This window comes from Triticum aestivum, chromosome 5D (assembly GCF_018294505.1).
Source record: "Triticum aestivum cultivar Chinese Spring chromosome 5D, IWGSC CS RefSeq v2.1, whole genome shotgun sequence".
In the NCBI taxonomy this organism is placed as follows: Eukaryota; Viridiplantae; Streptophyta; class Magnoliopsida; order Poales; family Poaceae; genus Triticum; species Triticum aestivum.
The window spans coordinates 195,168,155-195,181,062 of NC_057808.1; the positions used below are offsets into that span (position 1 = coordinate 195,168,155).

The 12,908-nt window shown below is 45.4% G+C and overlaps 1 protein-coding gene and 1 long non-coding RNA gene across 4 annotated transcripts; both read left to right on the top strand.

Annotated features, from left to right (window-relative positions):
* Nucleotides 1-401: 401 nt before the first annotated feature.
* LOC123120039 (chaperone protein dnaJ A7A, chloroplastic) lies at nt 402-5,935 on the top strand (the record flags this gene model as incomplete). The annotated part of the gene is given in 7 exon segments (XM_044540049.1): nt 402-722; nt 1,026-1,137; nt 1,229-1,286; nt 4,062-4,104; nt 4,321-4,369; nt 4,469-4,549; nt 4,655-5,935. Coding segments are annotated over 7 exon segments (1,513 nt in total), but the record flags the coding sequence as incomplete, so codon positions are not given.
* Nucleotides 5,936-6,469: 534 nt separating this feature from the next.
* On the top strand, nt 6,470-10,939 carry LOC123120040 (uncharacterized). 3 transcript variants are annotated; one of them, XR_006459268.1, is made up of 8 exons: nt 6,470-7,003; nt 7,191-7,304; nt 7,434-7,820; nt 7,933-8,047; nt 8,284-8,531; nt 8,612-9,270; nt 10,203-10,286; nt 10,378-10,939. It is a non-coding gene; the product is annotated as an uncharacterized lncRNA (long non-coding RNA). The 3 variants fall into 3 exon arrangements; XR_006459269.1 differs by having other exon boundaries at nt 7,191-7,266; XR_006459267.1 differs by lacking the exon at nt 7,191-7,304 and having other exon boundaries at nt 6,472-7,003.
* Nucleotides 10,940-12,908: the final 1,969 nt, after the last annotated feature.

Consider the following 12,908-nt stretch of genomic DNA (forward strand, 5'->3'; position numbering starts at 1 on the left):
GCAGACACAAAGCAGACACATTTTGCGAATGGGTCGGCGCGTTGGGTCTTCACTTTTGTTCGTGCCGACCCAAATAAACGGCGGCGGACGAAATGGACACCTACGTCGGAGTTGCTCTTACATGTCAACGTGTATTTGTCTATGGCTCGCTAGTCGCTGCACGCGCACACGAGAGAAGGAGAGGGGGAGAGCGCGCGAGAGAGATCCAGAGAGAGCGCGAGCTGAGCACAGCAGGCAGGGTGGCACGAGAATGTAAATACTAGGCAAGGCAGAAGAGAACCGTCGGATGGGAGGTTGATGCACGGCAACGCGCGTGTCCGTAAGAAAAACAGCGAGACAGAGATAAGGTTTGGGCTAGCCCACCCAGCTACAATCTCCCTCGCTCGCTGCCCCCCACCAAGCTCACAGCTCGCCTCTCCTCCCTACCCTACCTCGCCGGCGTCGCCACCCCCCGCCGCCCCCATGCTCCACCCAGTGCACCGCCTCCCTGCCACCCCTTCCCGCCCGGCCGTCCACCCGCACGTATCCCCCGCGCCGCCCTCCCTTCGTCTCCGGCGAGTGGCCGGGACGAGGCCGACGACGCCTGTGGTATGCTGCTCCGGTTTCGTGGGTTCGCTGCCTGTAGCGAATCAGGGGAGCGAATTCGAACCTCGATCCAGATCGATCTATGGGGGTCGGGGTTCCGTGGCCATCGATCCGAGATTCATGGCATCGAAAAATAGGTACGTTCGTGCGCGATTATAGTTCCATAGCTTGTAGTGCCAGGGACTTTCATAGTGAAATATGTGGTCAATCTGTACCATTGTCGTACTTGCAGTTTGTGTTCTAACCTCCCAATTGTTATCACTTCCTGTCACCAACTCATTTTTTCTATCAAAGATTAGCAGTAGCCAGGTAGTTGCAATTTCGGTTCGTCAGCTGAACAATTAAAGATGTGCTAGTAACGTTTAACCGACATCTACGATAGGATACACATGGTTGGCTCGGCAAACTAAATTAATTTTACTATTTGTGTGTTCGTGCAGTACCAGAGGCAGAGGTAAACACCTAGCATCACCTAGTGCTAGCTTAAATCATGCACCATCACCAAGATTTCGCCATCGGAGGGGTTCACGGTTTATCGTTCGAGCTGAATCAGTGAGCTATTTCTTTTCATTCTGCATCGCTGATGTTATTGTCTGTAAGTACTTGATGTCCTGATGGATTTTGATAAACTTCCAATTGACAGGATTTCTATTCCGTACTTGGCGTGTCGAGAAATGCTAGTAAATCTGAAATCAAGAGTGGTGAGTGTCCTTTATTTAGCAGCTCATGCTCTGAATTTATTAACTTAGATGCTATTTACTCCCTCTGTCCCATAATATAAGATGTTATTACATCCAATATACTCACATATTAGATGTAGTAACATCTTATATTATGAGACAGAGGGAGTAGTTTTTTTTACGTATTATGTAGTTCGTTACCAGGTTTTGTTTCCATCCAGTTTAAACCTTCTTAGTCATCCTGTTGTTCGTCATATCAATTCTTGGGAAAATGATTAGAATCAACCGGTTGATTTCTACGCACTCGTCAACCGCGTCCATCACCTGCCACGTGCCCATGTGGATGTGGCCCAGCATGTCTTCCATCCTATCCTCTATAAGAGACGTCGCGAGCCATCCATACCTATCTTCTTGTATACTTCTCGCGTCTCTCTCCTCCCTCTTGGCTCTCTGATTTTCCACCGTTTGTGAGCTTGCTGCCGACAACCGCAACTCGTGTACCACCGTCGCAGCACGGACCGCAGCACCGTCGCTGCTGCAAGCGCCACCCACCTGCTCCGAGCAGACCGCCACCATGCCGCTGGAACTGCTGCAAGCCGGCGAGGGGATGTGCAAGGCCAGCCACGACCGCTACAAGAGCCGACACGCACTGGTGCAAAACGCAACTGCTGGCGCTGCAGGGCCACGGGCCCCGATGCTGCAGATGGGTGTGCCAGTGCTGACAACAGACTGCCCGTCGCGTGATGTGCCGCAACGGGGGTAGGCGGCGCTCCATCTGTGCCTCAAGGGAGCAGCGGGTGCTCTAGCCAGGGGAGCTCGTTAGTTTATGCAACACCACCCTTTGCTACAAGGAGTAGCCGATGGACCATTGCCGAGGCCGGGGGGTGCTGCGACAGAGCTGCAATGGAGCATCGTCTTGGGGGCGTTAGTTTTGCGACGGAGCATCGCCGGGGGCTGGGGCGGTGTTGCGATGGAGCTGCAATGGAGCATTGTCGGTGGTCATTGGTGCCGCGACGGAGCATCGCCGGGGCCGTGGTGCTGCTATTGAGCTGCAATGGAGCGTCATCGTCGTTGCTGCGACAGGAGCATCACTGGGACCACCCAGTGCTGCCATGGAGCTGCAATGGAGCGTCGCCGAGGGGCCTCCAGTGCTGCCACAGAGCATACCCGGCGCTACAACGGAGCAGTAATGGAGCGTCCCTTGGCTATCGGTGCTTCCATGGAGCATGACCGCTGCTGCTATGGCAAAGCTGCTATGAAGTGACAACCGATGCTCCGACGAACAGGGGCAGCGCTGTACTGCCTGCTAGGGCTGTTTGTGCGACGGCTACCAGCAGTCGTTGTGGCGACCGGGGAGGAATGCGGTACTGCATAGCATATTCTAGGAGTCCGGTCAGGCGTGTGTTGCTTGAGAGAACAATCCAGCGGCTGTGAAGCATTGCATCGGACGGCGCACAAGGCGGCTGATCCCCGCACGGGATCAGCCGGATGATTCCTAGCGCCCACCAAATTCTTGTGATGATCAGATATGCAAACTTTTCATAGTCGATTTCCAACCTCCAATTTTAGTTCTCTTTTAGTCATACAGTGTACATGTGAAATAAAATCAGTACTGCATTAAGATATCTATACTATACTACTATATATAGCGTACCAGTCTTAAGTTGGACTAAGAGCATCAATCATAACCGTTAGTCTTCCAAATCCAACGGCCAATACCAGCAGGATTCGCATGAACAGTAGACTGTTGCTATCTCTATTATGTTCTAGAACAATCCATGTGGCCCTTCCAGAAAAAAGAAGCCCATAACTGGTGCCTAATGGGCTGTGTTACCACATGACCGCACGAAGGTCTGATTGAGCCCAGGCGAGATTGTTTTAGTAGGAGAACGTGGAGAAAGTAAAGAACCGTATTTAAAAGAAAAAGTAAAGAACCGTGCTGTTTTTCCTTAAATGAATGTACACTATTTTGGCATGAATACTACTTCCTGCTTTTATAATATTTAACTAATATCAGCATTCATACATCACTGTTTTTTTTTTCACTTTGAATCTATCACTTTTTCCGGGGGAAGCGTTTTGGCTCCCAGGAGCACAATCTCCCACATGACCAGTAACCCGAAAAAAAATAGTAAAGGTTTTAATAAAAAATCTATTTTTTTGTAGATGTTTGTGTTATTGTTGCATGCATGCTTGGCAATTTTCATGCGCAATGGAGCAGTATTGTTTCGTCGGTGAAAAATAATAGTTTGGGGTGACATTTTGTGTCCAATTTGTTTTTTTTTGCGCAGGCCAAAATGCTTAACCTTTTTTCTAAAAAATTGTAGATAGCATTTGGATGTGACAATGAACACATATAATTTTTGTTGGGATTTTTTTGTCATTTCAAAAATAATTTTCACGTGCAAGAGCACGTGCAACCAGGAACCAAATTGGAATTCCGACCTTTTTCCCTTTTTATCATAGTCATTCCATTACATTAAGACGTGCAAAGCACGTGTATACATACTAGTGTATCATTGGTAAATGGTAAACTAATATCCTGCACCATTAGCATGTAATTGAATCATTAGCCTTTGGTGCAAAGTACGCCATGATCTTTATGCCATTTTGTTTGGACTCAAATGAATGCCATGAGTTTATGATGTTGTTATGTCACTTTCATCAACTCATTAGCTGATTCTTTCACTTGTTTAGTATTCATTTTAATGGAAATATGAGGTTGGTATGCAATACTGTAGACACACCTGTAGTTTATTTTCTGTGTTGGTTCTAAGAATATATGTCCTGTTCCAGCCTATCGGAAACTTGCTCGGAGCTATCACCCTGACGTGAACAAGTAAGTTGGATAATCATTACCTTGTTGCTTTTCAGCTCCTTGTAACACTTCTTGTATTCTTCTTATTTTCTCTTAGCTCTCTTACAGCTTGACCTTGTGCTCTTCTCATCTTTATATCTCTTGATTCTTATTTGTTTGTGCACTAGCCATCTTTGCATCTAGCTTGATCAAAGAACATGAGAGTTAGTTCTTATGTGTCTTTTGTCTTTGTTTTAGAGAGCCTGGCGCTGAACAAAAGTTTAAGGATATCAGCAATGCTTATGAGGTTAGGCCAGTTGGTCTTACCCAGTTCTATCCATTCTATGTTCTTCATTCTAGCAGTGCACGTTTCTTCCAGCTAACATGAAGATGATTGCTGTTGTAGGTTTTGTCTGATGATGAGAAGCGAGCGATCTATGATAAATATGGAGAAGCTGGTTTGAAGGGTTCTGGCATGGGAACGGGAGTAAGTGTTCCTTAATAGTGTTCTCCAGTTCACAAGTTTGATCAAGATTACCTTTTGTATTTTTAACTTCTGAACTTAGAATAATATAAACATTTCGGCTTGCAGGATTACTCAAACCCATTTGATCTCTTTGAGTCACTATTCGAAGGATTTGGTGGAATGGGTGGAATGGGCGGGGGCCGTGCTGCTCGTAACAGGCCAATGCAGGGTGATGATGAGAGCTACAATCTGGTTCTCAACTTCAAGGATGCAGTGTTTGGTGTAGAGAAAGAGATTGAGATAACTAGGCTGGAAGGCTGTAATACTTGCGACGGAAGTGGCGCCAAGCCTGGCACAAAGCCAACCACGTGTAAAACTTGTGGTGGTCAGGGCCAGGTGGTCTCCTCCACAAGAACACCACTTGGAATATTCCAGCAGGTATCCACATGCAATACTTGCGGTGGCACTGGTGAATTCTCCACCCCATGCAAAACCTGTGGGGGCGATGGCCGTGTGCGCAAGACAAAGAGGATCAGTCTGAAGGTTCCCGCAGGAGTGGATTCTGGAAGCAGGTTGAGGGTCCGTTCTGAGGGTAATGCTGGTCAGAGAGGAGGCCCGCCAGGAGACCTTTATGTCTTTATTGATGTTCTCTCGGATTCAGTTCTTAAGCGAGATGGGACAAACATTCTCTACACATGCAAGGTTTCTTACATTGATGCAATTCTTGGGACAACTGTCAAGGTCCCCACTGTTGATGGAGTGGTTGACCTGAAGATCCCCTCGGGGACCCAGCCGGGTACAACTCTGGTGATGTCCAAGAAAGGTGTTCCACTTCTTGGTAAATCAAATGCTCGCGGAGACCAGCTGGTGCGTGTCCAGGTTGAGATTCCAAAGCGTCTAAGCAGCGACGAGAGAAAGCTGATCGAAGAGCTTGCAAACCTCAACAAGGCTGAGCCGGCAAACAGTAGGAGATGATAACTGAATCAGGCTTGGTTGGTTTGGTGCTTGTGCGATAGGCAATTTTGATGCAAATTGCAGCGACAAAGTGACAGTTGGAGTTGTTACTGTAGGAACTCTGCTCATTCTGCACGCAGTGTCATGGAGGAAAACTGTTGAGAGATAAAGCCATGTCTATATCTTCATTTTAAGCTTACAGAAAGGTAGGTCACCGCAAATCACCAAATGGATGGTGAACTTTTTGCAATAGCCTGTCGTATGCTTTAGCCAAGCTTATTAGCCTATTTTTTGATGACATATGATTCTTGTATCTTTGAAAGTATTAGGGGCATTATTACTGCTCAAAGGTTTTCAATATTTGTTGCAGAAGTGCTGCAACATTTTATGAGCATTTTGTAAGCTGTAACACGAACATGTGACATTTTGGTGGCACTGCGGATTCGGATTCCATTAAGTAGTCCTTTGCAGCTATTACAATCTACTACCTTCGTCCTCGTTTATTGGTCCCTATTGTATTTTGTGTCAAATTTTGATCATAGATTTAACTAACAAAATGTTCATGCATGTCACAAAAAATTATATCATTGAAAACTATGATCAAATACAAATCCAATGGTATAATTTTTGTTGGCATGAATTAACACTTTGTTAATTAAATTTTTGATCAAAATTTAGCATAAATTATAAAGGGGACCAATAAACCAGGATCGGACGTAGTATATATCTTCTGTTGCCATCTAGGTGAACTTCGGGACATATCTAGCTTCTGTTCCCATCTAGGTGAACTTGGGGACATGTTAGCTTCAGTTTAGCTTGCATTGAACATATAAACCTTTCTAGACTCCTAGTCACGACCGCGCCCTCCACGTCGCCTCATATAATCGCTATGCCACAGCTTGTAAATTCTGCACCCCGCAGAGGGCATTTTAGTCTTTTCAACGGGCCAAGGGTATTTTAGTCTTTTCAGCAGGCCAAAAAGCCAGGCAGCGCGGGCAGGAGCGAGACCGTGCAGACTGCGTCTTCCCCACGAACCCTAGCCACGTCCTCGCCTCCTCCTCCATCCGCGCCGCCTCCTCCTCCGTCCGCGCGCCGCGTCCTCGTCTCCTCCATCCGCGCGCCTCGGCGGCGACCCCATGGAGGGCGGCCGGGTCGGAGCGGTCCCCCGTGTCCCTCCTTTCCCGCTTGGCGCTCTCTACTCCCAGCGCAGCTGCCGCCTCCCTCCGCTCTTCCCATCTCGCCAGAGCCGCCGCACCCGGAGGCGACCGGCGTTGCTCCATCTCGAGCTGCCCGTTCCCTTCTCTCCCCGCAGCAGGCGGAGAAGATGGAGAGGAGCTCGTCCGCCCACCTTCCACCATGGTTTGCAGCGGCCGGAGAAGATGGAGAGGCCGAGCTGCGGCTGCCTCGTGTGCGCTCTCCTGCATCTCGCGCGGGAGCGAGTGGTGGTGACTAGCATAGAAGGCGGAGGAGGTCATTGGGGCCGGCTTCCCTTCCGTTTTGGCTGCCAAGCTCCGCGCGTTGGTGAGTCCCTCTCTCTATCCCTCTACATCTCTCCCTCTCTCTGTCAGAGGGCAGCTGCCGACCTCGAGGTGCAGGCGGCCATGGAAAAGCAGAAGATGCCACACCTGGCTTTCCCCCTTGCCTCCTGCCCTTTCTCTTCAGCTCATTTATTTACATGTGCAATTTCTTTTTTATCTATGCCTGCAAGGTGTTTGATGAAAGTTCAGTAAGGCTGTGAGGGAATACCAAACAAGAGAGGATCCAGTATCTGTAACATGCATCTGGTTGACACCAACTTCATGCATTTTGCTTCAAGATCATTGTTAGTTTAATTCAAGATATTTTCTCATTCTGTTGGAAGATAGAAAGGATGGTTGTAGAAAGATAATTGTTCTACTTGGATACCTTTCTTTGTTTTCGTTTGCATTTAAGTAAAAATGTTCAACTGCAGATATAGATTGCAGTCAAGACACATGCTCCTCGTCATCGACAGAAGGAAGGGAGCAGCAACCGCAATAGGCGACGATGCTGGGCGAACGCGTCAGACATGAGCCGCTTCGGCTTCTTCCAGCGGCCCAGCCATGACGCCCTCAAGCCGCCGACGGCAGCGGCCGTCTACCAAGCTACACTGCTCCTGATCTTCATAGCCCCACACCGTCGTACTCCGCACAGCTCAGCCTGGCCATGATGCTCTTAGGCCGCGGACGCTCACAACGTAGCCGACGGTGGCGACCCACTCCCAACCCGCGTTGTTCTCCGTCAGCGCTGACAGACTTAGTTTGTTTTTCAGTGTGCGCACTAGGTCTGTGAATAGTTTAAATCTGAACGCAACAACAAGGTATCACATATTTCTTGTAAAATCTCGATGGAAGAGTTGTTCCTTCAAATAAGATTTTGATTGTCTTTTTCCTTATTGCCTAACAAAACATATGTCTGCTTCTAATTTGTAGGCTGCCATCCTGAGCATTGACGAATAGTACATCAAAGCATTTTCCGAACTTGCTAAAAGCAAACGTGGAAGCTCTCCCTAATTCATCCTTTAAAGGTGGCTCACAGAGATCGCAGGTGATTCTCTTGCTGACCAGTTATGAATTTTCTTTATGTTATTGCTGATCTCAGATGTTTAGTTTCCAAGTTTATCTCAAAACTACACCTTCTATGAATGCCCCCAGGTGGTGCATATCTAAAAGCTCTTTGTGCATTCTTACGATTTTTGTATATGCATTTGCGTGAATTGAGCCCGGATCTGATCTGGTTTGGCTATGTTCATGGTTTTCTTTGGTCGCGTATGAGTGGAAAAGGGAGGCAGGGGAGTTCGAATTTGTGAGGACAATGGCGCCATGGTTGACTGAATGGCAATAGGAAGAAGGCACATCTCATGTAATTGTTTTATTTAAGACAAGTCTGCACTGGGGAGTTCCAATTTGTGAGGACTATGGTGCCATGGTTGACTGAATGGCAATAGGAAGAAGGCACGTCTCATGTAATTGTTTTATTTAAGACAAGTCTGCACTCTCTTATGTCAAATTTGCAGATTCCCCTGCCCTAGGTATGGTGCTTTTGATCCTTCAGTAAAGATTTTCGCTGTTATTACACTATGGTGCTTAACTATGATACCTTTGGCACCAGGCTATTTCTAAGGGGGAGAGAAGTGTGTTATTTTTTGTTGGGATTACAAAGAATGGTAGCGGTGAGTATATGGTATATTCTTTTCCCTATTTTTCTTTAACATATTTAGTTTTGGGTATAGGCACGACCATTAAATTCAATCATTTCCCTTGTCTCTATCAAATTTAAACATTGCACAATGATTTATTCTCTATTTTGACCTTGCACTGAAATCTGAATTCAGCTCGTGTGCATGTATGTTTATACCTAGCCTAAAATCTTGTCTCCTGCATATTGTGGTAGGTGACCTCATGTAGGGGTATGCTTAGCAGTTTAGTGTTGCTTCTCCATCATATCTTGACACCCTTTGATTAAGTACATGGTCTGTCTTGCCCATTAATCGTTCATAATAAAAACATAGGTATTACAAACATCATTTTGTGGACCAAATACCGTGTCCATGTAATCATGTTGTCTATTTATGAATTTATTTGTATTATTACTGCTCTACTATGGTGCGATTGGTGTTCCTATTTGTCTATTTTGGCGTTTGCTACCTTCTCTGTTGTTTCCTTCTGTGTTGCATGGCGGAGGAAGAATTTGATTATTTGGAGTGTGCACTGGAGCTATCGGAAGATAATTCCATTACTGGATTCATAACTTTTGGAACATAAGTACAGGTAATAGCCTGTGTTTTCTCATTTGTGTTCTATTCAATATTCAATCACAAAAAATAAAACCACATGAACTGGAGGGTGATACATTGATTATTTTATCGAATATCTAGCTTAAAATTAATCTCCTGTTTGAAGAGTTTTCTGCTGTGTTAATTCACTTGTAAGAACAGCTATGTAGATGATTGCTGCACTGCATGATATCCTACTGTATTGCTTCTCAGTGATGATTAATTATGAGAACAGATATAAAACTGTTGCTGCTTTTGCTAATAGTTGGTACTCACTTGCTTCTGGATCTTCGATGCCACGATTTTTTCCCTTCGAGAACTGATACTCGTGTGTTTGCTTTTGTTGTTATGCCAAATTTTGTGTTCTGATTTAGTAAACTGGGTGTGCACAGATATACATTTTGTCCTAAAAAAGTTAAATGGAGACAGTCTGATGATGCTAAAGCATTTTCTAAGTCTGAAGTATCGAGGAAATTAACAAGATGGAATGTATGATGCTAAGCACTATGTAGTACAGATGGTCAGATATACATTTTGTCCTAAAAAAAGTTAAATGGAGACACTCTGATGATGCTAAAGCATTTTCTAAGTCTGAAGTATCGAGGAAGTTAACAAGATGGAATGTATGATACTAAGCTCTTTGTAGTACAGATGGTCGCTTATAATTGTGATCTGTTTCATGGATAATTAAGTGATAATTTTGTGGTCCTTTTATATAGTCTGTTATAAAAATTTAATTGTCTCTTATGTACACCTATGCTGCCTAACAAACGGTGAGTCCGAGAGCTCTGTCGGATTATCATTGTTTGTTAAATGAATTGCTACGAAGGGCATGTTGGCAGATTATTTTCTCTTCTATATATGTTTGTTGAATGAATTGCTACAAAGTTTATGTTGACAAATTTGTTTTGTTTTTTCCTTTTTAAGAATCGGTGATATGCAGCTGGTTGATTTTCCAACATAAAGACTAGAGAATTGCTACAATTTGAGATGGCAGTGAATGCTTATGAGGTCTGTTCTAAGTTTAAGAAAGCTAATTGTTCTAAACTATTTACTGTTGCATCTGTCATCTGTAGTACTACTGATTTTCTTTCATACCCAGACTCGCTTTGCTACGAAGGAGAGATGAAGATATACCTGCGGTGGAGGAGGGCGGCGGTTGGTGCCTGTGGAGCTGCGGTGTGCCGCAGGCAATCGAGGCGGCTGAAGCTTGCTGCGGCCCTGAGCCCGCTGCGCGGCGATGGAATACATGGAAACGCGGTGCTGACGACCAATCTAGAAATATCGGTTACTAAATTAGCAGATCTATCTATAGTTTTCCTGTAAAACTAATAAATTTGGAAGGCATGGATTTGTTGTACGAAGGACCGATAAAGACATACCTGCGGTGGAGGAGGGCGGCGGTTGGAGCCTGTGGAGCTGCGGTGTGGCGCAGGCAATACAGGCGGCTGAAGGTTATTGCGGCCCTGAGCCCGTTAGTGAGCCGAGGGAATATATGGAGACGCCGTACTGACGACCAGCGGAGCGCGGCTGTCTTGCCATGGAAGCAGCGCTTTTGAACAACTACCACTTATGCTTTTACCTATATAATCTCTGCTGTTGTTCCTCATCGATCTATTAATATGCATAATGACATGCTTATCTATAATTATTTGTTTTTACTACTTTCTCTGTTTCAAACATTGAGTACTCACCAGCAACAACAAATATGCTAAGCAAGGAAGAGGCATGCCCTACCTGGCAGCGCCCACCTTCCACTCAAGGGATATAGCACTATCTTTTAGCATAGACTGTTCCAGGAGCTGTAAGTATATTCATTATTTTGATCTGTGACTAAGTTTTCCTATCACCACTCTTACAATACTTGGCTTGCTGCCGGCTTTTGCGCCATTAGCGCAACGGGTCATCTAGTTGAAGTAAAAAGCCGATGGAAGAGCATGTAGATGTGATAGTGTGCTCATAAGTTCACAATCCCTCTTTTGCTTCATCCTATTCTGATTTGAGTTCGGTAAGACCGTCCCTCTTTCACCGTTTCTCTGATGAACCTTAACTCGTTTTATACACTCTCCGCACCTCTATTTCTCTCTCCATTCTACGTATGCATGTTTGATGTCGCCTCTCTTTTCCCCTACACATTGTCTCCTGCACGTCCCTTTCCCCCTTTCACCCCTCCACGTTGGTAAAGGAAGTGGCACGACGAAGATATTCTATGGTAAGGTGAACTATTTGTTCGCCAAAACTAGGGATAAATTATCTGATTTGTTAATTACAACAAAAAAGATAGTTAAACTTATTCCCAACTTAAAATAGTTCCAGTTCTCAAGGCACGTTATTATACATGCTCTCATATACAATCTGCACAACGTTAGATGCTAGCATTACCTAAGGGAAACACTTCATATCTATAGTCTGATATAGAGCATTCGTCATACCACTTGTTTGCCGTTGATAATTGCTTAATCCCACGGATGGAGAATCACACCTTAATCCCATGGTTTGTTGCTAACCAACCACTTTTAGCGCACGTAAATCCCTCCTCCCCTAATCACTCGCTCGTTTCATCTCTCCCCAATGCCCCGTTCCTCTCATGGTCACGATCTCACCTGCCTGGCCGACATCGACGCACCCCACCTCCGAGTCTGGCTTCCACTGCGTTGCCCCTGTCCTCTCCTATATCCGCGCCCAGAATCAATCCCCCGTTCTCCTTGATCCCAACTGATGTCACTTCAAGTTCCCCATCAACCGCGGCTGGAAGATCCGATCTCGTGCACTCCTTGATGATGCCCCCTCCCCCCGGGCACTACCTCGCCGTGTGCCATACCAGATTTAGCTGCTCGTTGCCTCGTCTACTTCCCTGGAGCATCAACCGGCTGCAGACGTACCAAATGTCGGCCGGATAACCAGGAGCAGCTTCTAGTCCTTTTCCCATCTTGAACATCCCTTCTCGGAATCGAAGGTATCGCCTTGCATCAATGCCCCCTCCTCCATCAACTGTATGCCCTTGTTCAGATTATTCTCAGTTTGGTAAGATTAATTTCAGAGATGCGACTAAGTTTCTAATACATTGTGTGTTGAGTGTTGACTGCTTTTGGATGTCAAATTTCTGTGCTTCTACATGTCACTACCCGTGTTACATAGCTTAACTTTTTGTGCTTCCAAGTGTCATGCTTCCTATGCATCCTCTCTACCTTGCGTTAGCAGAACCACGCTTTTTGTACAACAATGCCGAATTGTTTCCTATATTTCTCATATATATGTTACACATGCTTCAGTCAATTCGACATTGCCTATTTTCTGGTAGCCAAAGTGATTATACCCAGTTAGCTTTTTCTCCAAATTCTTTTGTAATTCACTTAGTTCTATGTCTAAGCTTTGGAAGCAAAATTCATTTTCATTAGCAACAAATTTTGATAGATTCATACTTCCATTTATTCCGACAGGGTGACTTGTAGCGCGCTATATTTCTCATGTATCCTCGTTCTGACAACAAATTTGGTTTCTGTATGCCATTTTGATTCTACCAATCATGGTGAAGTTTTGCATCAACCATTGCCCATATATGCTTTCTATTATACACACATTTTCCAGGAACTACACTGCTTCAAGCACTGCGAGCATAGGCTATTCTAGTGA